The sequence below is a fragment of the Populus trichocarpa genome, chromosome 15 (genome assembly GCF_000002775.5).
Source record: "Populus trichocarpa isolate Nisqually-1 chromosome 15, P.trichocarpa_v4.1, whole genome shotgun sequence".
Lineage (NCBI taxonomy): Eukaryota > Viridiplantae > Streptophyta > Magnoliopsida > Malpighiales > Salicaceae > Populus > Populus trichocarpa.
This window is the reverse complement of record NC_037299.2, coordinates 12,856,257-12,880,772: the sequence shown is the minus strand read 5'-3', so window position 1 is coordinate 12,880,772 and position 24,516 is coordinate 12,856,257. Positions and strand designations below refer to the sequence as shown.

The window sequence follows — 24,516 nt, the reverse complement described above, 5'->3', positions numbered from 1 at the left end:
CAAAAAAATATTTTTTTTTATTTTTAAAAAATTATTTTTAATATCAATGCATCAAAATGATCTGAAAACATTAAAAAAATATTAATTTAAAGCAAAAAAAATAAATAAAATTTAAATTTTTATAAAATTCAATTAAAAAAACATGTAAAAATAGTTACACAAAAACCTAGAATTCAAATTCAATTTTTTAATGGTCCGTAACACGAAACATAATTTTCTTTGTTATTAAAGATGTTGAGTGGAAAACAAAAGCAGCCAATAGGGAAAAAAAAAAAAAACCTTCTTGGCGAAGGAGTCATCTGCAGCCATGCATGGAGTAGTTTAATATTCTTTAAGTGGGGTCAAAACTCAAAAAGCCAAAAACTTCTTGGCGAAGTGGTTGACTCAAAAAGAATACTTAGTGCTGCTTTTAAGGAGACTTTACTTCAATTCTCTGCCAGACTGCCACTTCACTGTTTGTAAGATCCTCTGCAACCCAAAAAAACACTAACCTGGTAAGGAAGGCACATCAAAGCTGTTGTTCTTGAGTTAGAACGGTAGTGAAAATGGAGAAAGGCATGCAGTTGATTGATGGAAATGGCAAGTTCAACGTGGAAGGACTCCAAGACATGACAACCACCGAGTTCGCGCAGTGCGGTCTCTCTTATTCTGTCGTTGCCATCATTGGCCCACAAAGTAGCGGTATGTTCATGTTCTTTTCAGTTCTTACTTCTTAGTGAGCAGTGACCCTTTGTTTATGTCTATGTGAAGTGGATTAAATTCTACTATTTTCTTATGTTCATATGAAGTTGATTACGTACACGTATATGGTTTCATTCACGTTCTTTGTGAGCAGGGAAGAGCACCCTAATGAATCATGTCTTCGGTACTGATTTCAAGATGCTGAATGCAAACAAAGGAAGGTTTGATATTTTATGGTTTTTTCAATTTTATAGTTTTAGAAAGGAAAGTTTGTATATTTGTAGTTCTTTGTTGCTTTGTATACATGGAGGAAGACAATCTGATTGTATATGTTTTAGAGGTCAAACAACTAAGGGCATTTGGATTGCCAAGAGTAGTGAAATTGAGCCTTTCACAATTGCCATGGATTTGGAGGGAACCGACAGCAGTGCAAGAGGCGAGGTACTTGAGAGCTTTGAATTAGTACTATGATTTTTGTGCTTTGTCGAGGACAAGCATTACTATATGGTTTCGTTTTTCTGTTTACATCATTGTATGGCTTCACGTTGTGTGAATATCTTGCTTTCAGGACAACACTGCGTTCGAGAAACAGAGTACCCTGTTTGCTTTAGCAATTGCTGACACTGTATTGGTGAACATGTGAGTTTTGAAGTTCAGCATTACAATATCTAGATGCTATTTCTTCCTGGAAAAATTGATGAATGTCCACACGTGGGTATAGTCAAGGATGGCCATGAATGGCTTGGTCTAGGCTGTAGCTGGCCCTTATATATCATTGTTGTCACTTGCTTATTTGATACACTACTAGTCACTGGTTTACTGGGAATTATCCTATGTTTAAATCTTGAAAAAAAAAGAAAAAAAAACTCTTGTTGTAGCCTTTTGCCTTGAAATGATTTCCTTGGGCATTCAGGGCTCATTGCATATTTGCAATCCAAATATCCTATGGGGTTGTAGTCTGTTAAACATTTTTCTGTCTCTTTTTTGATTGCCAAATAACTGAGAAAATGCATCTGAATTTGTTACAAGATATTCAGATGAACTTGAGGAATACATTTACCTACAAGACAACTGCATGTGCATCCAGCCAAGGAAAAAGACCAAAAGAACAAAATTGTGAACGAGCTTTTGTTAGTATCCATATTGTGAAATTGTTGATAACTTTTTTTCTGTGTGTTGGATATATTATGCCTTCACACAAATCAGGCTCTTCATAAATTGTCACTCCAGAATTTAGAGATTTCAAATGGAGACACGAAGGTAATGTTTTGTAGAAAAGACATTCCCTCTCATGCTCACACACTGTTTCTATCCTGTGTTGAATATCATTTACAGGTGGTGCAAAGACATTGGTCTGGAACATGCAGCCTGCAGACCCCTTTTGAAACTTGTTTTCCAGGTACTTCATGTTGAAAAGCAATAAGCAGAATTATCCCAAGTGATTGGCTGTTGTCGAGTTAATTCACCATGAATCAATTCCCTTGAAAGTCAAATTGGATTGTATCAGTTTAGTTGTATTTGACTGGATAGCTGTTTTTCTTAACCTTAAAGTACTTGTGAAGTAATTATTGAGCTGTTCAAAATTACAGCTAGAAGAAGCTAATAACTATCACTTTACAAGAGCTATACATATAGGAATGTGAATGAAACACATGCATGGATAATGACAGCCTCTTCTCTTCTAAAAACAAAAAATGACAGCCTATTCCATCTCCAGTATATGTCAATTTCTCGTGCTTGAATAAAGTGCCGCCTCTTCCATATTTGCCACTAACGTGCTTTATGAAAACTGTTTCGCTACATTCACTTAGGCCTGTGTGTGATATGCTAAGTATTGCACCCAAAATAATTTGGTAACACAGCCAACAATCGAGCTATTTGGCTACGATGTTGATAACTTATTACCCGTCTTCTGTTCAGGTCATGAAGCGTTTATTCCAGCCCCGGAAAAGAACATTGCTGTTTGTTATACGTGATCACACAAGGGTATGGAATTTATGCCCATGAGTTTATTTAAAAGAAGAATCCAAGCACCTTTTAGCTTGTGCTCCATTCTTTGAGTGCATTTTTTTGTCCAATACTGAATCCACGCCCTTTCTGAGTTTCTATGTAGACTCCACTTGAGTTTTTGGAGACTGCTCTTATGAAAGATATAGAGAAGGTACTTTTTTGCATATTTCTTATGCTACATCTATGTCTTTCTCTTTTCGGGTCAAATATTTGTTTCTCCCAGCACTTTCAGAGGTCATAATTTCTGCAGATATGGGCTACAGTTGCTGAACCTGAGACTCATAGCAGTGCTGCTCTCAGTGATTATTTTAATGTATGAAAAATATCATCACCATCTCTCTTACTAACGCCATTGACATATATGCTTCATACGTTTCTTTTTTGTTCAACTGGCATATAACTTAATTTTCTTCTAATTATTGAAATGAAGGTGGAGATCACTTCCCTGTCCAGCTATGAATTCGAAGAGGATAAGTTTAAAGATCAGGTAGCCTTTTCTCTAATAATAGCAGTTAATCACCTCAAAACTTAAGTTCATCACTTGTGTTCTTCTGCAGAATGTTGTGGCATTTTTTTTCTAAAATTAAAGGTCCTGGATGATTTGTAGCTTTGTATTGGAAATCAAAATCACTGGTAGCCATCTTAATTGGGTGGTTGGGGGTTGCTATGTATGGCAAGTGAGGAGAGCGGGATGTGATATCCTTCTGTGAGATAGGTGAACCTTCCCTAAAAGGAATGATGGAAGGGATATGTAAGAGATTTAGAAAGAAAAACTATGAAGTTTGAGAAAGGTTGTGTGTAGAAGAAATGGTAGAAAAATCCATTAGTGAGTCGAATTTATACTGATAGGGGAGACACTTGGGCAAGTGTGGCAAGTGATTTGACAGTGTGTCCAAAAAGATGAATGAGTTAACATTCAAGCCCTGTAGGACAGGTTCAATTCGGAATGACTGGCCTGCTTCAAGTCCACTAATCCACCTCTTTAATCCATCTTGTTAATTTAGAAGTTAATTGCAAAGTCTATAACTGATCAATAATTACACTTTTATGCATATTATACTTGATATCAAACTACTTGATGTCTGCTTACCACACATATTTGTGCTTTGACTGGTGTGGTTTCCCAGTTCTTGTAAAATCAAGTAATTTAGAGAGTAATTTATAGACATTAGGAGTCTATCACATGGTGATGAATGACCATAAGTCATATGATAATTAAAATAAATATGTCTCAGATGAGGACTCAAGAGTCTACAATCCTTGACTGCATTTTATTGACAGCTTCGACACTTACAAATTGGTATTACAGGATTGTAGCCTAATATGATGTATTTTACAGGTTGCTCATCTGAAGCAGCGTTTTTTCAATTCCAATTCTCCAAGTGATCTTGCTGATGATAGGTTGGAAGTGGAACCTGCTTCAGGATTTTCTGTTTGTGCAGAGAAGATATGGAAAACCATAAAGGATAACAAGGATCTACATATTCCTGATCCAAAGGTTTATAAAAGCCATTTACTTGTGTGAGAATAAATCATCAGGATTTAATGTGATTACATCTCTCTATTTTGTTTTTCAGGTGATGGCTGCTTCTGTTCGGTGCGAAGAAATTGCCAAGGAGAAGCTCAAACAACTTACTTCTGATGAGGCACTTAAATTGAATATAACCTTCTTTCCTTCTTTCCTTCTTTGAAAGCTACTTCAACTTCTGAATATCATACAATACTAAATTGATATCTTACAGAAATGGCTGGAGTTGAAGGAAGATGTTCAAGCCGGTCCAGTACCTTGGTTTGGAGCAACCCTCAGTTCTATTTTAGCAACCTATCTTTCACAGTCAGTGTACATCATGCTTAATAATCCAAACCAATCGTTAGCATTGTGTGCCTGCAGTCTTGGACTCTGCTTCTTGTTCAACTTGATTTGGAATCTCTTAATTTGTATATTTCTTTTTTAATAGATATGACAAGGAGGTGATTTATTTTGACCAAGATGTACGAAATGTAAAACGGAAGCAACTGGAGTTAAATGCATTGGAGGTAGGGCCTTAATGAGCATATTTCCTCTTTTTTTACTATTTAACCTCTCTTTTCCCCGTTAGGTAACTGAAGTAAACTTTCTCATTTGATGCTCTGGATATATGGTTCTAGTGAGGTGAACTTAGTTTTAGTTGTTGTGGGATAGGATAGTTTTCCTCGTCTCTTTGTGGTGTCATACATCGGGTGCTTTTACAGGAGTTGTCTTAGCTGATATTCAACAGGATATGCTGTTCTTTTATGATTTTTTTTTCCTTCATTTTTTTTTGGTGGATGTCTTATTCTCCATATTCTTCTGTACTTTCTTTTAGTGATTTGATTCAATTTTCTCTAGTCTAAAAAAATGTGGTGTAGGTGGTACGCGATGCTTATGTAACCATGTTGGAACACTTGTCTTCCAACACACTAGAAACTTTTAAAACAAAGCTGGAGCAGTTGCTGAACGAAGGAGAAGGGTTTGTTGCTTCTGCCCGTAGCTGTGCTCGATCTTGCTTGCATGAATTTGATCAAAGATGCGAAGGTATTCAACTTCAACTAGTAAAAAGAATTTCTCTTAACTCCACCGGTATCTAACCCAGTTTCATCTCCAATTGATAAAGTGGCTCTTTTATTTACTTTTTTTTTTCTTTTTGTGAGATTCTTTTGATCTTCTTAATATTTTAAATCTTCAATATGATCTCAATGTTTTTTCTTCACAATTATTGTAGTAGTAGTATGATAAAAACTCTTAGCTTTTCTGGATATAATAAGTTGTTGTTACATATTTATAAATTTAATACATATCTCTCTTGAAGAGGCTAAGTTGTTTAGCTTGGCAGTTAGGGTAGGTGCTATACTCTTATCTTTTCATTTGTCTTGAGGGTCTGGCTTAAATGCTTTGATGCTACTGTTAAACCTTCTATTTGATGAATTGTCAGATTTTCTACATGCACCTTATGACCACAGAAATAGTTTAAACCTAGAGAAACCCTCATATCAGACTGATATGAATGATAACGTCAAGTTCTCCAAAGGACCCTAAATTAGTTTCAGTCTACGTGAGAGTTGGTTTTCTTCTCTTATGGACTTTAAAAACTCCTGTATCCCCATTATCATTAAAAACCATTGTGGGATCTAGATACTCAACATTCTCAGGGTGTGTTCCTCCACCTCCTCAAGTTGACCAGCTTGCACTCTGCACTTGAAGAAATCTCAAGTTGTTATGGTTCTCACGGTAATAGATAAATGCTAGTTAACCAAATACTTTATCTAAGAAATTCATTGGCTGAGGTAAAACATAAGAAAAAAGTAATTTGACAGGCGAAGTAAAAGGCATCTACTACAAATTATTCAAGCTGTTGCTGCTAAAACTCATCCCTCGATGGTGTTGAAATCGTTTGCATATGCTTGGCACACTGTCTGATCCACTAATTCTGTTTCTTGGATTTGGTGTATTACCTTTATCATGCTCTCTCAGATGCTGCCATAAGACAAAGTGAGTGGAATGCTTCTAATGTCCGGGAAAAACTTACATGTGATATGTTGTCAGGAATGATGGCAATATATGAGGTAATTTACGTGAATGATATTGCAATCCCTCGGTGCTCATTAAACTAAGTATATCACTTTACTCAATCAAATAACCAAAACTTGTTATGTTCCTATGCAGGAGCAACTCACTGATGTGCTCGCTGATGAAATACAATCCTTATTTGAGGCTGGTGAAACAGACACATGGTTATCAGTGAGAAACCTTCTTGAGAGCAAGACTGAGAATGCTGTATCAGAATTCTCAGATGCTGTTGTTGGTTTCAAGGTGCACAGATCAGCAATTGACACTAAATTGGAACATTTGAGGGAGAATGCAAGAAATGTAGTGAAGAGAAAGGCGAAAGAAGCGGCAGCTGCAGAGAGAGTTTTGACGCGCATGAAGGATAGGTGGAGTGCTATCTTAACTGTTGCTTTTGTTTCTTCTTTCAATTGTTTTTCTTTTTCTTGTTCTTTTGGTTCATTAAAGCTTTGGATTGTATCTAGGTTCAAACAGGTTTTCAATCGTGATGAAATCTCAAAGTCAAGGTTTTGGACTAGGGAAAAAAACATTGATGAAATTGAAAGGAATGCGCTCTCATCGGTAATATGCCTACATTTTGTACTGTCTGGCAGCTAGCATGTTAAATTGTTTATACTTTTTGAGCAATATATATCCGAAGGTTTCCTGGTTATTTTGTTGCAGTCTTTGAAAATTCTATCAACAGTGGCGGCCATGCGCTTAGATAAACTGACAGATCAGATTGAGCATTTACTCTTTTCCTCTCTCATGGATGAATCTGGTGATATTCCATCTTCCCAGCGTACAGGGGCTACTCCAGACCCCCTTGCATCCAACACGTGGGAAGAGGTAATGGTGTATATGGATGTGTACCCATATCACTATATGTGTGTAAATGTATCTACTCAAAATACGCGCGCGCATTCATGTGTTTATCAAAGTGGTCTCTGATAGGAATCGAATATGAAACAGGTTTCTCCAAATGATACGCTGCTAACACCAGTGGAGTGCAAGTCATTGTGGATGGAGTTCAAAGAAGACATGAAGTATAAAATGAACCAGGCTAGATCCGATCAGGTACCTTGTTATATATTGCTTTATGTTTTTATACCACCTTGTTTGTTAGAACATTTTCAGTTTTTGCCAACAAGTTCCTATGCTTTCTAAACTTGGGAACAGAAACTATTTCTATATGGCATGCGCCTGCACAGGTTTTTACAAGAGCATAATATGTTCTGTGCGACCATTGAAGTTTCTCATGTCTTGGAATCTAACTAGCAATCTTTCATGGCATACTTGTTGTTTTCCGCAGGAGGCTCTTAGGAATGCTAAAAGGGTAATTAAGATAGTGGTCGGGGTAGTGGGGGCAGCAGCGATCACGGCAGTGGGAGTACCTACAGCCATGAAGATAGCTGCAAGGCCGGAGGTGGCAGCAGTGTTGAAAGCTGTAACAACATGGTTGTTGGCGGTGCTGAAATATATAGGGATGGAGGTGTTGGAGACGCTGAAATATATAGGGATAGATGTGTTGGAGATGCTGAAAGATGCAGCGGCAATGGCAGTGAGATCTTTACAACCGGAAATAGTGGCAATTATAATTGCACTGGTGACCAAGCAGTCGGACTGGCGGCAGCAGTACTATTAGCTTAGGCTAAAGGCCCTAATCTTAATGCAGCATAGTATGGTGAATCTTATCAAACGAAATCTGTAATTTGATTACCCCTCTGAGATTTATAGTTGAACTTGCAAGCCCTACTTATCAATACCGTCACTGGTAAAATTATCTTTCGGTTTCCATAACGGCAGTCCCAAGTTACAAACATAATATTGCACAGCCAAAATCTATGAGAATAATCTCTCCTCCTCTATTTTTCTTTAGATTTTTAAGTTTTATTTTTATGCTTTGATTTCTTTTTGTGATAAAAAACTCAATTTTAAAGGCCATTTTCAAGAGGTTTTTTTTCCTTTGTTTTTGCTGCATCTGGGATTATTTTTTTGGAGTGTACCCTACTTTCTCTTCATAATTAGTTAAAATAATTATAATAGATTGTTTACTTAATCATGCATGTTAAACAAAAAAAATTTCAACAAAATATTTGAATTTATACATGTTTAAAATTATAAATATATACTAAAAACATAACTCGTGATAAACATGCTATCAATAAAAAAAAATAATTCTAAATACATGCTAATCATATATCAAACTTGCAATTGATATCAAAATAAAGCTCTAGCATTTTTAAGAAAGGTATTTACAAAATATCTAAATTTAAAATAAAAATAAAAAAATCATTTACTTGTTGAATCACTTAAAAATAATAAAAAATTTATTATTGTCAAAGATAAATTCTTTGTTTTTAAAACATTATTACTCCTCTTAGCGTAGAGAATATTTGCAATAAATCTTTCAAGATTCCAACATCTTAGTTTAGATGCATTTCTAAATAAGATTTTTGTATTAAAATTAAACGACCTAGTTATTTCTCAACAAAGTGAACGTAAGTTTTAGTTTTGGAAGGAAAATCAAAATATAAAAAAATAAATAAAACACTAAAAATGAGGTAAGAAGAAGTGTAAAAAATTGGAAGAAAAAAAATTTAGGAAACTTTTCATTTATTCCTTTTTTATAGGGGATCTTGAAAGCTAAAATGCTATTAATTCTGGTAATAATTATTATTAATTTTTAATATTATTAACTTTTGATTAGTTATTATAAATCAAAAATCTAACTTGAACGTTTTGGTCATAAATTTAAATCTTTTAGTTGAAAAAAATATATTCAGCTTTGCATAAAATGCTTATGAAAGATATTGTTCAAGTGCTAATATTTATGGGCTGTATTGGACAAAACAATTCACATTTTAATTGGTAACAATTGGTAAAAAATAGTGTTTTATAATTCAAAATATTATTTTACGATCAATTTTTTAATTACTAATAATTTACTTAAATCATGTTAATATTAATGGTTAAAAAGCTTATATTAACCTTAATTTTATCTAAAAAAACGAGTGAAATACATTCGACCTCACATGTATCCATTAGCCATGTTATTAAACAAATTTTTCCAACAAGTTGAAGTTTCTCTCATTATCATACTCGATAACTCTAACAAAACCAGGCGATTTTTCTAGCACAGCCACACCATACATAGAAGCAAGCTCTCCTGTATGTCTTTCAATCTTACAACGTGAAATATGCATCCTTGACAAGGATCAACAGTGTCATGAACAAGAAAACCAGAACCGTTAATTTTTTTGTACATCACAAAATACAGATATTATGGCAAAAACTTGGAAGATTACAGCTCCAGTAGATCTTTCATGGATTAAACTCAATTTTGAGATGGGTAAAATTTTCAATTTTCTCTCTTTTTTTTAGTTTTTTTTCTGATCAGAGAGCAGTTTCAATCATATAGTTTTTGGATTAAACTCAATTTTTACAGGCCATTATCATAAGCTCTATTCTTTTTCCTTCTTTTTTATTTGGGAAGAGAACGTTTCTTGCTATTTATTACTCTTTTTAGTTCAAAGTCCCTCTCTCAATACTCGAGACCTGCCACAAAGCCAAGAGACATTTCTCACACAGGGAAACGAACTCTCCTGTTTTTTCCTCTTTCAATCGTATAATGAGGATGTGCATCCAAGACATGATTCGGCAATGTCATGAACACGAACAGTAGTCTGTAGTGCAGTTTATCTGTTACACACCACAAAATATACTTGTATTATGCAAAAATCTTGGAAAATTACAGCTCCGGAAGGTCTTAATTTGATGGGTGTAACTGTTACAATATACCAGGAAACAAAAAGGACCAGCTCATGGCCTCATATAGTTTTCAACAAAAGGCCCTTGAATCAATCTCAGGACCACCGCTTGTCTAGTAGCTTAGAGATCGTCAGGTCCGGACCTCCAAACCCATCCACTGTAGCTTTTGCAGATGGGAACTGAGTTCTAGATGTTGAGCTACAAACATAATTGAAAGCATTAGCAAAGGAACTGACATAAAATTATATTTAGAAACAAAATGAGAAATCATGTTATGATTGTTGTGATCACAAAAGGAGTGAATGATTCAACATAGGTTGGGGACAAAAGCAGCAGCACAGGATGTAGATATAAAAGCAACTGCTTAGTCAAAGCCTCTTTGCACACATGACTGTTCAAGGCAGCATGTTTTCAGCAGCACATGCAAGAGTATTCAATTGCATTGATAAAAGAAAAAAATTATATATATCACCGTCAGAACTCGGAAACATGAAGAACGGATATGGATGCACAATATGTGAAATAAGGACTTGCATTTCTGTTCTTAGACTATTTCAGTTTAGAGATGTTGAGAAGTGATTCACTTGAAATTTTACACTCAGCTTGGTTGAACAAACACAACATCAAACAAAAACTTGATTTTTATTTTTTTTATCACTTCTATTTTCACTAAACTTCAAGGGAAACACCAGGAGTAGAAATACTATTCAAGTCATAAATATTAAATTAGTCAAATGCTCAATTTTCTCAGTTACCCACCTTTAAATTTACTCATTATCACCACAAGGTTGTAACTGATCCCTTACTTTATTCTCTTATTAACCAAAATCATTTGTTCTTATAGTGCATTATCAATTGTTCTTGTTATAACATCATATTTCCTCTGGTACATACATAAACCGAAAGAGCTTGACATAAATAAAATGCTGTGAACAGCAGGAATGAAGGTGCTCACACAGTCTACTTCTTTTGTCCCAAGGCATTGTTTCCTATTATTTTCAGCAGACTCGGATTTCAGGTTTATTTCTATCTATAATTGGGCACATACACATGTGGCTAGGATAGCTGGTATCCGAGCCAACTCCATGTAATTATAACAGATCATTATAACAATTCATGATGACATTGCATACCCATGCTATGAAACTTGAAAGTTTGCCAAAAATGCTACTCATAATAATAACATAAAGAAAATATGCTAGTAAATTTCACTAAGTAACAGTGAAAAACTTGAGAAACAAGCCTTCACCTGCTCCGAAGAACAACACAAGGCATGCCAATTTGCTCAGCTCCAGCCACTCCAGATTGGCTTCCAGCAATAAGGACACAATTGTTGACAGACACCCCAGCATACTCTGCCCCTGCACGCAATGCAGCTACAGTCTTTTGTAGGCTGGATAACTCATTATACGTTAGTTCAATTTAGGATTGCTATAGGAAAACAAGTTAAACAATTTAACAAATGACTCGGAAAGCACAAGCCAGCTGTTGCAAATAATGCGTGTCATTGCACATATACATATGCCTGAATTTATGCAGCTTTGACAATGTAGCCTCTATAGAAACCACGAATAGAATAATTCAGGATTCACTCGAAAAAAAATATTAGGCAGGAACTTCCAAGACCAAATTGTCTGTCATCCAAATAGCCTCCCAAATACACAGAATATGTATGCTTATATAGGCACACGAAAACCCTAAAGAATCCTGCTCAAAATAGGATATGAAATCGCTACTTGAATAAAATACAAGTAGTTCTAATCATAATAAGTTCATAAAGAATTAAAATGAACTAAATAAAAAATTCCCAGAATGATAACAGAAGTCCAAAACTAATAATTCTTCATAAAACTTCCAACATCGCTTTTATTTTTTTCTTTGGCTGCATCAACTTCTTTTTAAAGTGACATATTGGATATCTAATTGATTTAGTAAAAGTAGTTACATAAGGAAAAAATATATATATTTACTAGCACATTCTTCTCTACGATACCCTAGATTTTTGTTGTCCTAACACAACATCATCTTCATGCTTCACCAAAGGCAGAAATTTTAGAACCAGAACCATTGATTCTTACTGCATTATAGTTGTTAGAACCAGAACCATTGATTCTTACTGCATTAGTTGTAATGCTCAACGTAATGTGTTTGTTATTCAGAATCCAGTCTGTGATTTTGATAGCTTGTTCAAAATCTTTTTTTTTTTTTTAAATATCAGAGACAAACTCTACGGCACATTATCTAATCAGAAATAGTGTTCATTGTTTCTGAACCTTATACCATGAAAAAAAAAGCGCGCCAAGTAGTGCTAGAATTTAGTGCAAAAGGAAAACAAATACAAAAGAAAGTTACTGGATTAACCTTTCAGACGAGCTAGAATCAAGGGAAACACTCAACTTTAGCATTGATGCGACCTCCTCTGCTATCTTTTGTTTCTGGGCAGAAACTGAGCAGAAAGCAGTAGTAGACCATTTTAGTATCCAATCATCTGCTGTGAAAAAATAAATATTACAGAACAGGTGACAATCAGACCAGGTTAAGGGCTTACCTGCTTTCATTGCTTCCTTAGCTAGTTCCTCATTCGTACCAGACAAGATTCCTTTATGATGCACAAGTTGACCATATAAGCTCTTTTCAACTTCCTCATTCCCGACAATCTTTAACTTTGAGATTCTTTCATGCCCAAGCTTGTCTATGATGGATCTAACAATATTCAGAGAAGCAAACAAAATACCTGGTGTGAAGCCTTGGAGCTTATGTCAGAAGAGCAAGAAAACTGGGGCTAGGGTGAGCTAAATGTGCAGAACTGAAACTAATAGGGCAGAAGGCTTTAGGATATACATAAATTTATATATTGTATGCAGGAATTCATCAGATAACAAGCTATCATAGTGGGTTGATAAAAAAAACAGCTGATATTCACTGGCTTCAGTATGAAGGATTCCACTTGTTCCATTAAGTTGATGAAACCAGAAAACTACATAGTTAGTGAAGCCTGTGATTAGGTGAGTGTGAGTCCCACGTGAGATGATCATGAGGCTAGGTTCAAGCTTTTACAATAAATGAGCCCAGACAGGTGAACAAGGACGAGGCCTACCCAAGCTCATTCCATGCATGTTGTATTTATAATTTTACATAAAACTTATACCGTAACTCACAAATAACAACAACAATAATAAATTAGCTACAGAGAAACACATGACAGAATGTTTTCCATCCACAGAAAGAAAATACAGTTTGGAAGGGGCACTACCCTGACAGGATAATTTGCTGTGACTCATTCTAACATTTCGCCCATCACCCAAACAGGATAAAGACTACAAGCATATGCTTAATAGAATAGAACACCATGATCTAAACCTTTAACATTCTAAGCTGTGAGGCCTACAGTTCTGCTTATAAGAGAGGTGCTATTCCATTGACAAAAAGATCAGAAGGGCAGTGAAATACTCAAATAGGTAACTCAACCATTTGCGCCATTTTTTTTCAACTATGGCTTTACTATTATTTTATAGGCATCAATGCTTGAAACCATTAACAATTAGAGTCAATTTCTTCATTTAGTGGATATATCAGACAGCTCTAAGATGATGTCAGTAGACTTTCTTCACATGGATAATTCAAAGGTTTATTGATAAAAGTACGATACACTTAAGTATTTAAACAGAGGAAACAATGTCAGTATCATGCCTTTGTATAGCAACCGGGCAGCATATTTATTAATAATTATAGAACCTACTTACATTCTGGAATACTTTTCGTAATAAATATACCATACCTGGCAATCTTTTCCACACTTTTACCATAAGCTGTTAGGATGACAACAGGTATTCCTTTATTAGATGCATCATCAATAAAACTGCAAGCCAAAATTGGCAATTGTGGGTTTAAAATTAAGTTGATTTACAAATATTCAAAGGCATATCCAGAGCAAATAGAAGATGTCAAAAACTGACACAACTCAGCTTATAAAAGTGAATTGAAAAAAAGAAACAATAATATTTTTTTTATAAGAATTGACAGGTATAGATCCTTGGCACACAATTCCAAGATTAAAAAATGTTTTAGATGTTGAAAATCAAAGTTTGAACGAAAGCATCAAAGCGGACATTCATGATTCGCTGCCAGACCTGACTTGGAAGGGTAGAGATACCTCCCTCAAAATTTAGGAATAGTTCTTAACATTAGAAATAAAAGTGTAGCAAAACAGTAGAAAGGAAAAGGAACAATCAAGGCCAGTCAGCAGCGAATAGCCAAAGACAATGCAGGGAACATCAACATCTATTATAAAATTGAGACTTTCTTCATAAAAACTGGAAGGCTGAAAGAAGAGATTCATCAAATGTCACAAACATAATGAAATTCAGACGTTGGAAGAGAATCACCCAAATATTTTATAAACAAACTTGAGTGAACATATCTCATACATACATAAAACAGTGTCAAAGGAGATATTTATCTCTGCCTAGATAAAAGATTAGACATGAGAGTTGGAGAAAGGAAACTGACATAATGACAATTCCACTGGCACAGAAAATACACTACTTGCAGTGAATTACGATGAGAAAACTTACTCTTCAACTCCAGGACGTAAAAGTGAACTTTTAGATGCCACAAATTCATCCAATGCATTTTTCTGCCAACAATTTGTAAAATGTTAGAAACTTGCAATGGTTTCCAGGCATCTTTATTTGAAAAAAGGAACGAAAAGTTGCATAGCTTTGAGCATTGAATAATTAAATTTCATTCACAGTTCTTCCACTTCTCCTTTCCTCACTGTCACGTATAATATAAAATCAAATTGGTAACGTGTACCCTTGAACCATTATTTGATCACCAGATTTGTACTACAACATGAACTGAGTTCCTCATCCAACCAAGAAAAATGGACCTCGGTATAATGTTACCGTTTATTCCAAAAAGATACCTTTTCTCGCAGTACACTTTTTATGAACGCGCCTTTCTCACTTGTGGGCAATGAAGTAGGCCAGCCAATCTGCAAGGAGGCCAAAAAGTATAATATGTAAAAAAATCACATAGAAGGCATAATTTATTGATTACTTTCCAAAATTAGAGAGGGACTGACCCGGTTAAAAAACAAAACCAGCATCCTCTCCTCATCACCATCGCTCTTTCTGAGAAGCAGTGAAAACGATAGCTTAAACAAATCCCAAATGATAAGAAACTATGCATTTGATTAAAACCAACTCAATCACAAAACTTAAAAAGCAATTTTATAAGAAATATGAGCAGCAGTATAACGCTTGGAAAGAAAGAACAAAAAAACACACACACCTTACAAGGTCTTGATAGATAGGCTGAGTCCAATTAGCACAGTCAAGTCCAAGCTTTTGAAATGCTGGTGGCACATGAAAAAATTAACAAAAACAACAATTTAAACTCTAAAACATATACAATCACAAATATTTCCTTCAAAACATGATCATTTTATGTCATACACATGCAATTACTTGGAGAATTTAATCAATAGCCGCACCTACATTAAAAGCCCGGCGATTTCCTAACCTGTATGCATCTATAAGTACCCTGAAAAAAGAAAAGATAATTCATTTCTGAATAATTAAATAAATAATAATAATAAAATAAAGGAAGAGAAGATAACTAATGGAGCAATTGAAAAAAAAAAGAAAAAGAAAAAAAAAGAAACAGAGATGGAGAGAATACATACCCGTCAACTTCAAGAAGAACAGCAAATTCTGTAGATGGGTTTTGTTTACTAGAGCTAGGTGTTAAGCAAAATGTAGTGAACAGATTTTGTTGCACAAATTTTCCTGGGAAAGTGTAGTTTCTTAGGAAAGTGGAAGAAAATGGAAGACCCAGATAGAGATTATTGCAGCAGCTGCTGCTGCTGCTGTTTCTAGGTGGGGTTTCAGTGTAGTGTTTGCTATGATAGTTGCTTGATGAACGAAGGGGATGAAGAATTGAACATGATGAAGCTGCTGCTTCCATGGCCAGTACTTGAAGTTTTTTTCTCTATTTTTGCTTTTTATTTCTCTATTTTATTTTTCTTATGCTAGCAAGCTGCTCCAAGATTTTGTTTACCGTCTGGTTTATTGAAACTTGTATACTCTAGGCATTATAAAAAGGAAAATTTATTTATTTTAGTCACTATATTTTTAATAAAATACTTAATCAGTCCCTCTAGTCTGGAAACAATAATATAGTCCCTTGATGGTAGACAACTTAACAATCGTTAAAAAAAAAAAAAAAGTTATGTACCTCATTTTTTTTCTAAATGTCATGTTATTATTTCTTAAATCGATTCTATATTATTATATTTAAAAAACATACCAATATGTTAAACTTAATATAACAAAAATTTCAGAAAATAACAATGTTTTAAATATTGATGAATATATATATATGGTTATAATCATAGTTTTAAAACTCGGCCCGACCCGAGCAGGGCCGGGTTGAAGAAAAAATAGGAGAAGGAAAAATTCAGCGTGACCCGGTCAAAAACTCAGTTGCGATCTATTTACTTTTTTTTTTTTTTACTAAAACGATGTCGTTTTAATTTTAAAAAAAGAGAATTGACCCGGTGACCCGATCAAAACCCGGGACCCGGGCCTTGGACCGGGCCGGGTCTAAAAACTATGATTCCGGTGTTTAACAATCCTTCTAAAATACTCAATGATAAATTATTTATAATATATCATGCATTGTTACATACTTTATATATATATATATATATAATTGCTCTCATTATAATCAATAAAACCATAAATTATACGAACCATCTATTTTATTAATAAAACTAGTTGATTATCCATGTGTTCAATGATATATTATTTATTAAAAAATATTATCTATTATAGTTTTTTTATTTAAAGATAAAGATATATTTAATCGACTCTTATTTATTAGAGCTTGCTTTGTTTACAAAACACGAAGTAAATTTATTTGAAATAAAGCTAACATGCTTTGAATACACACACTATTACAGTTCATAAGTTGTAATGAAAAGTATTTTAAACATTAATTGGATGGAAATTAAATTGATTAAGACAACGAAACAGTTATACATGTGAGCTCATATAAGCATATTAAGAATTAAGAAAGTAGTTTAAAATGTTTATAATTCTTATGTTTTTATGAAAACTTTAATGAATCACCTTTACCAGAAGAGAAAATATTAATAATTATTATATAAATTAATGTGACGCAAAATTCCACAAATCCTATAGTTTTATTTGATAAAAATTAAACTTTAATTTTATAAAAGATTTATTATATGTAGATAGATGGAAAATAAATGACAATACGAATGATTTATTTTTAACTGAATTAAAATTGAAGAAATTGCAAAATGATTCTATTATAATTATGACATGAATAGTTTATCTTTGATTAGATTAAAGGTGAACAAATTGCAAAGGAATATCTAATAGATCATGTATGGGTATTTGAGAAGATAAAATAAAATAAAAATATGAATCATTTTTTATTTTTTTATACAGTAGAATCTTTTGTTAGTTATGAGTAATAAAGAGCAAATTGAATCTTTTGAAACAATAGGGGTAGTTTTAAGAAAAGTTAAACTAAAAGGGGTACAAATGAGAATTGATGAATCTATGAGGATAAAAATATAGTTTACCTGAAAATAATTTAAGCGTTAAATCCACGTTATTAATAATCACCATTAAAGAATTAAATTTAAAATAATAAAAAGCAAAACCCCTTCAAAGTTCTCAAAAGGAAAAAAAACACAAAAAAGAAGCCGCCACTCACTAGTCACTCTGCTGCTGCTGCTGCTCCGGTGTATAACGCCCAGATTGTTTTTCCGGTTGTAAAACGTTTTAAAAAAAATTTAATATTTTTTTAAATTTAATGTATTGATTTTAAAAAATAAATAAATAATTATTTTAATATATTTTTAAATAAAAATTACTTTGACAGTTACCAAACGATCAAACAGCTAAAAGACCACCAAGATAAGCGGCGGCACCGGCGGTTTCAGCTTCTACATTCGGCGCCAATTCCAAAAAGATGTATATTTGTGCTCCTCCTCCTCATCGCTTTATCTCTCTAAAATTCCCTGAACTTCATAGCTCCTCAAAGCTTAATGATTTGCAGGTTTTGAGGTCGTTTGGTTTGAGTAAGAGAAACTTTAAATTATTTTCAGTGACTGTCTCATCGTTATCAAGTATGAGTGAGGCCTCTAATTATATACCTGCTGCTCCTATTTTTCTACCTGAAGGACCATGGCAACAAGTAAGCTTAGCCCACTATTTGTTTCAAGGTTCAAGATTTTATTGCTTGACTGTTATTCTGTATTTTCTAGTCTTTCAATGATGTTAGCATTGATGGTTTTTTTCTATTTTTGTTCTTGAGATGCCCACAAATGTTACTTTAGTGCGTAAAAATCATGATGGGTTTTTGTTCAAATTACCTCGATGAATAGTGCTACAGTCAATGTGGGATTTTGTCTAATTTTTTCTTTTTTTGGTTATTATTTTAGAAGAGCTTTGAGTTTATTGAATACTGGTATATGGGTGTCTTTTATTTGGTTTCTATAAAATGGCTACCAAGTTTGCAACTTTTGTGGTAGATTCCTGGGGAAGTTACTGCTGCGAAGGGGTTCAAAGCGGCAGGGATGTATGGTGGATTGCGTGCCAAAGGGGAGAAACCTGAACTTGCACTTGTTAGTTGTGATGTTGATGCTACAGTTGCAGGTGAGGTCTCAGTTTTTAGTGGATATAATATGACGAGTAGTTTTACAAGTTATGGACTTTTAGATTTGAGGTTATGGTGATTATTTGCCTCTCAGGTAGATAGGTTAAACCGCTTGAGTTGCTTGCTTTTGATCGACAAATTATTGGCATCATTAAAGAAATTGGATTATTTTGTCTGAGAATTTAAATTTCACACTCTTTATCTCCAGGGGCGTTCACTACCGACATGGTTGCTGCTGCACCAGTATTATACTATAAAAATGCATTAGATATTTCAAAAACGGTAATCCAGAGTATTATTTTTGCATTGCTTGTATTCGGTCACCTGTAATTCAAATGAAGGATGATCTTGCAGTGACTGAGGTCATGTAAGTGAATTATGTCACATGAAGCTTTTCTGAAATGTTGGCAAGTGCTATTTTTTGCCCTTCAAAAAAAAAAAAAAAAAAAACATTCAGCCACAATCAACTGTTGCTTCTTTCCTTTTTTTGAAATAATGACCTTCATGCCCAGTAGACATGATTTGAATATTAATTCTTTCTCCACCATCAGTACCAGAGCTTATTAGGGTTGAACATCTCAACTTCACCAAGTTCATGTTCTAACTGGATTCTTATTCACTTCTCATTTGTGCCTTTTATCCTCGATTACTTAAATTGAAACCAGAAGAAGTATTGATTGAATCCACTGGTGTCATAGGTCAAAGAATAAACAAGGTATGGATGATTGATTCCACTGTCAATAAGTCGTTGCTTTCTCAGCTTGCTGTGATGCTCCAGTTTATGTGCTATGAACCATGCAGCTTCAAAGATGAATGAGTTTAACTGAATGAGTTTATACTTGATCGAAGACTGATAATGTTGTCGTTTTTGGATTTGTTTTTGTGGTTTATCAAAATGCAATTTCTTCACCGAATCAGCAATCTCTGCGACCACCTCAGCATGTCATGTGAACGTACTTCACAGGAAAAAGGCAAGGAACCAGGCATCTGATCGGATATTAATTATCCTCCTTGCATATGATGCTTAATTTGCCGTCTTGGGTGGAAATTATTTCCTCCGAGTCTCAAGAATATAATTAGTACGATATCATCAAACCGACCAGAATCTTTGCCATCCTCGTCCTCTTTTCTTCTATGAAAAAATTTCTTAGGTGATCAGTCATCAATGGATTTTGAGGTATGGACATTTTATCCTTTCTCATTGTTTTAGCTCTAATAATATTTTTAGATCAGTTTTTTACGTATTAAGATTAATTTTTTTTTCTCATTAACTTTGAAGTTGATCATTCGCATTAGAATTATTGTATTTACAAATTTTTTTTTGGCACATCTAGGATCATATGGAAAAAAACCTACATGCTAACCCGATCGAGTCTCCAAAAGTATCATAGTGTATCATAGTTGTTAGACTCTAAAATTATATATATATAATTTCATCATCGGCACAATAAAATTATTTAAAAACATTAAAAAATTACTAACTTAATATTTTTTGAAGGCAAACTAGGGCAAAAAATATTTAGAACCTGTTTAGTATTGTGATAATAGTTGTTTTTTAAAGTGTTTTTCACCTGAAAATTTATCGAAATAATATTTTTTTATTTTTTAAAATTTATTTTTAAAATCAGCATATTAAAACAATCAGAAAACATAAAAAAATTTAATTTAAAATAAAAAGTAAAATAAAATAAAAAATATTTTTTTTTTAAATATTTTTTAAACATAAAAATAAATAACATTTAACTGTATATTAGCTTCCGATCCCAGGGAGATCTGGGGGGACGAATGAAAACGACGTTAGCATGCATGAAATAGATGGTGTGTGAAAGGCTTTCATCCACATTCCAAAATCTAAACCACAAGATGGCTTGATGAGATGGCTAGAAATCTGACTCACAAAATCTTCCATGTCCTCTTCCAGATTCTTCCAGTCCACCATCTTCTCCAGTAACAGTGTTCAACCGAAACAGGTAACTCAGAGAATCGGCCGATATCTTTCTAGCAAGTATAAATGAAGAATATTGATGATGGTCGGTGAGAGTCGTGTCTCCCTGTGGAGGAAGCAGCTCGTATCGGTTATTAGTCGAAGAATATTAAATCTATCGATAAAGCATTTAGAAAGGTACTCTAATTCTAAAGCACACTTGTGGTATATTGACAAATTAATGCATCTACCTCAATTCCTAGTCGTGGAACCTAATTTTTTTAAACCTAAAAATAAATAATATCATTTTAGGTTTCTTTTTTAAAAAAACTAATTCATTTCAATTTTTTTTTTTAAAATGAAATAACGTGGCTTTTGTGTAAAAAAATAAATCCATTTTTTCATAAAAAGATCCAAGTGTGTTTAGTAATATGGTTTATGGTGTTTTTTGATTAAAAATAATTTAAAATGATATTTTTTATATTTATTTTTTATAAAAATACATTAAAATTATTAAAAAAATACTAATTTAATATTTTTATAAATAAAAAACAATTTACAAAGCAGAAGTAATCATAAACATTCTATATCTGTTTGTAGATATTTTTTTAAAATGTTTTTACTTTAAAAAATATTAAATTGATATTTTTTAATATTTTTAATAATTTCAATGTATTTATATTAAAAATTAAAAAAATATTTTAATATATTTTTAAATACAAAATACTTTTAAAAAGTAATAAATCAGCTTTCATGACTAATGATTCAATAATTACAGCTTAATTCAAATCTTAAGATCTTCCTCAATAACTGTGTCTAAAAAGGTTTAATTATGTGTAAAATTATAGTTTTGAAACTTATTCCATTTTAGTTTTTGTTTTTATTAAAATAACATTGTTTTGATTTATTTTAAAAAAATTAATCCGACCGACTCGGTAACCCGGTCAAAATTTAAAACCCCAATCTTAAATCAAACCGGATTTTAAAACTATGTGTAAAATAATAAAGCTGAGGCAATTTTGAGTGTAAAATGGTTAGTTAGATTTGTGAGCTGTTAAATAAACACAATAAATTCTTCTAAAAATTATATATAAAAAAATATCATCGAAATTAAATTTGAGAGAAAAAACTACAAAAAAAAAGAAAAAACCTCTCCATTTGTTAACCACTTGCAACATCACTTCTCCTCCACCTCCACCAGTGCACGTCACGCACCCAAATCTAAAAAATGCTCCGAAATCTTGCTACCCACTTCTCCTCTACCTCCTCCACCACCACCAGCAGCAGCACCACCCCTCTTCTCGTCCTCTCAAAACCTTTCCGTTCTCTCTCATCAAAATCGCTACTTTTTCTCTCTAAACCCTTCAATTTCCCTCGAACCTCAAAACCCATCTCTTATTACAAGCCATCAATGAACATCCTTAACAAACTAGGCTTTGGTCCCAGGTCACCTGACCCATCAACAATGGACCCAACAATCCCACAAGGTCCCGATGATGACTTACCAGCTCCTGGTCAGCAATTTGCTCAGTTTGGAGCTGGTTGTTTTTGGGGTGTTGAATTAGCATTTCAAAGAGTCCCTGGTGTTACTAAAACTGAAGTGGGTTATACTCAGGGCTTATTGCATAATCCAACTTATGAGGATGTTTGTACCGGTACTACTAATCATAATGAAGTTGTTAGGGTTCAGTATGACCCTAAAGAGTGTAGCTTTGACACTTTGATTGATGTTTTGTGGGCTAGACATGACCCTACTACCTTGAATCGCCAGGTGGGTTTGCTTGAATCGGCCTTTTTTTTTTTAACGGGTTGTCAAATTTTGATTTTTTGTGTGTGAAAGTTTGAGGCTTGGTGATGATGTGAACTGGGTTTTGATTGGATTGTGCGGGGTTGGTTTGTAATTGGGTTTTGTTAATTTTCTTGGATTCTTGCTTAATTTGTAGTGCTACATGTTTTAAGTTCTTAAAGTTGGTTGATATTTTGGAGGTTTTGGTGGTTGACTTTTTTGGGTTTTAGGTGAGCTCTTCAGTGGATAATTCACTTTTTGTTTGATTGACTGCTTAGCATTTGTGTTGATAGTTGTTTTTTTTTAGTTCAAGTTCTATCTTTTTTGTCTTTCTTGAGAATGAGTTGAGGTGATTTTGGGCCTAATTGCTTTGCATTTCCCTCCTTATTGTTGGCATGTTACTAATTATTTCTATTTTTCGTTAGTTTCTAAAGAAGTCAATAACCTTCTATACCATGTGTCAATTCGTTTGCCTGGAATGTATAGGTGCCCGGGTATGGGTTATTAGGAAACACACATAGGTTTTTTAGAATCTAACTAAATGTAATATGATGTAGCTGAAGAATGAAATGGGAAAGAACTGCTAACTTGGTGTCCACAATGAAGAAAATTAGTTGTCAAATCCACTTTGATTTTGGACAGTCTGGTGTAGTATCTACTTTGTATCGTTTTGGAAGGGGAGCCATCGAAATTATAGATGATTTTCTAGAGAGTTCTGTGCATGTTGAAAACTTCAACATCCAGTGACCCCTAATAGTCACGCATTGGACTTTTGAGTATACCTCGTTGGTTGTGTGAGTCAGCCATGGTGCTTGATTTGCATTAAGGGCAACCCAACGAGGATATGCATTATCAGGTTGCACTTTAATGGTGCTGTGCGAGTCCATTGTTCATCCAGTCCATTCTCTGTCATAGTAGGATTAATGAGTATTATCACTTGTTTTCATTGGAATAGATGATCCATTTCGGACATATATATTCTAGGCGGTAGTCCCGGCATGCCTGTGGTCATCACATGTCTTCCTGTTTCATTGTTAGCTTATTATATCACGCCATCAATAGCTGATGTCACTTTATTTATCCCAATGTTACTATGACATAATATTAATCTGCATTGTCTCAAGGGATTTTATTGTGATACAAGTCTGATTTCAATGTACTCTTCTTATGGTCTGTTCATATTGCATATTCTAATATCTTGCTGGTCCTTGCTGGGCAGGGGAATGATGTGGGAACACAGTACAGGTCTGGAATATACTATTACACCCCTGAGCAGGAGAAAGCAGCGAAGGAGTCCTTGGAACGGCAGCAGAAGCTCTTGAACAGGAAGATAGTCACTGAGATTTTACCTGCCAAAAAATTCTACAGAGCAGAAGAATACCACCAGCAGTATCTTGCGAAGGGTGGCCGATTTGGATTTATGCAATCTGCTGAGAAAGGATGCAATGATCCAATCAAATGCTATGGCTAAGTCCTTAACCATCATTTAGAGGCAAACATCGTCCTAGGTTAATTATTCTTGTCCTGAGACTTTACCTGTTTATATTGATAAACCTAAGCTTTTGTGTGCTAGGCTATGTTGTGAATGCCATATGTGCTTAGCTTCCAGGATACAGATATCTAGATACCTAAACGTGTTTGATGGCCGCGTGCTCTACTGTTTGTGTAAAGGTAGTTTGGGCAGAATGGTTGGTATATAAGAAATAAAGTTTTTCTGTAGTTTATTTTGCTCTTCTAGTTGAATAGGTGTAAACTTTCTTTTCTTTCCTTGGAAATAAAAAATCAAGAAATAAGCCGTATTCGAACGCATCTCATCCCCCCCTTTGTTATTAGGTATAATTATCAAATCTTTGTTCTAAAAAGATAAAAACTCATCAAACTGGAGGATAAAACTAGGGTATTGATAGAGAAAACAAGTAAGAAACAGTCAAATTCTTAGAACAATGGAAGAAGATAGAAAGATGAAAGGTTGTTTACCAATGATATTGTGAGAACATCACCGACAATAGCTAGGGTTTTTTCCTTGGAGAGGACGATCGAGAGATTGTTTATCAAAGTATTTAACATATATATATATATATATAT

The 24,516-nt window shown here is 33.9% G+C and overlaps 4 protein-coding genes across 13 annotated transcripts; 3 read left to right on the top strand and 1 right to left on the bottom strand.

Moving 5' to 3' along the window:
* Positions 1-384: 384 nt before the first annotated feature.
* On the top strand, positions 385-8,131 carry LOC7456687 (protein ROOT HAIR DEFECTIVE 3 homolog 2). Its single transcript, XM_002322289.4, has 20 exons — positions 385-681; positions 836-902; positions 1,020-1,122; positions 1,250-1,320; positions 2,017-2,080; positions 2,602-2,667; positions 2,795-2,842; positions 2,942-3,004; positions 3,122-3,178; positions 4,031-4,189; positions 4,269-4,337; positions 4,434-4,525; positions 4,650-4,728; positions 5,080-5,245; positions 6,182-6,273; positions 6,374-6,642; positions 6,739-6,835; positions 6,938-7,102; positions 7,226-7,330; positions 7,566-8,131. The coding sequence occupies exons 1-20, from the start codon at positions 546-548 to the stop codon at positions 7,896-7,898; spliced, it is 2,301 nt and encodes a 766-aa protein (XP_002322325.3). The 5' UTR covers positions 385-545; the 3' UTR covers positions 7,899-8,131.
* A 1,804-nt stretch (positions 8,132-9,935) lies between these two features.
* LOC7457601 (CBBY-like protein) lies at positions 9,936-16,091 on the bottom strand. 2 transcript variants are annotated; one of them, XM_002321751.4, is made up of 11 exons: positions 15,714-16,091; positions 15,522-15,571; positions 15,320-15,383; positions 15,111-15,159; positions 14,952-15,020; positions 14,599-14,660; positions 13,803-13,883; positions 12,573-12,727; positions 12,386-12,470; positions 11,274-11,417; positions 9,936-10,222 (listed from the first exon to the last, which is right to left on the bottom strand). In XM_002321751.4, exons 1-11 carry the CDS (start codon positions 15,992-15,994, stop codon positions 10,120-10,122), a joined length of 1,143 nt encoding a protein of 380 aa, XP_002321787.1. In that variant the 5' UTR covers positions 15,995-16,091; the 3' UTR covers positions 9,936-10,119. The 2 variants fall into 2 exon arrangements, with proteins under 2 accessions (XP_002321787.1, XP_024442774.1); XM_024587006.1 differs by lacking the exon at positions 9,936-10,222 and having other exon boundaries at positions 11,270-11,417.
* Positions 16,092-17,715: 1,624 nt separating this feature from the next.
* LOC7457600 (arginine biosynthesis bifunctional protein ArgJ, chloroplastic-like) lies at positions 17,716-20,916 on the top strand. Of its 9 annotated transcripts, XR_008057397.1 has the most exons (6): positions 17,723-17,831; positions 17,945-18,036; positions 18,122-18,259; positions 18,597-18,720; positions 18,930-19,898; positions 20,643-20,916. XR_008057397.1 is itself a non-coding variant. In XM_024586539.2 (5 exons), the coding sequence occupies exons 1-4, from the start codon at positions 18,035-18,037 to the stop codon at positions 19,670-19,672; spliced, it is 399 nt and encodes a 132-aa protein (XP_024442307.1). In that variant the 5' UTR covers positions 17,723-18,034; the 3' UTR covers positions 19,673-19,898; positions 20,643-20,916. The 9 variants fall into 9 exon arrangements, 4 of the variants coding, with proteins under 4 accessions (XP_024442305.2, XP_024442307.1, XP_024442306.1 ...); XR_008057394.1 differs by having other exon boundaries at positions 17,945-18,259; XR_008057398.1 differs by having other exon boundaries at positions 17,723-18,036; positions 18,171-18,259.
* An 879-nt stretch (positions 20,917-21,795) lies between these two features.
* On the top strand, positions 21,796-24,155 carry LOC18109890 (peptide methionine sulfoxide reductase A1). The gene is made up of 2 exons (XM_006388123.3): positions 21,796-22,416; positions 23,651-24,155. Exons 1-2 carry the CDS (start codon positions 21,874-21,876, stop codon positions 23,900-23,902), a joined length of 795 nt encoding a protein of 264 aa, XP_006388185.2. The 5' UTR covers positions 21,796-21,873; the 3' UTR covers positions 23,903-24,155.
* Positions 24,156-24,516: the final 361 nt, after the last annotated feature.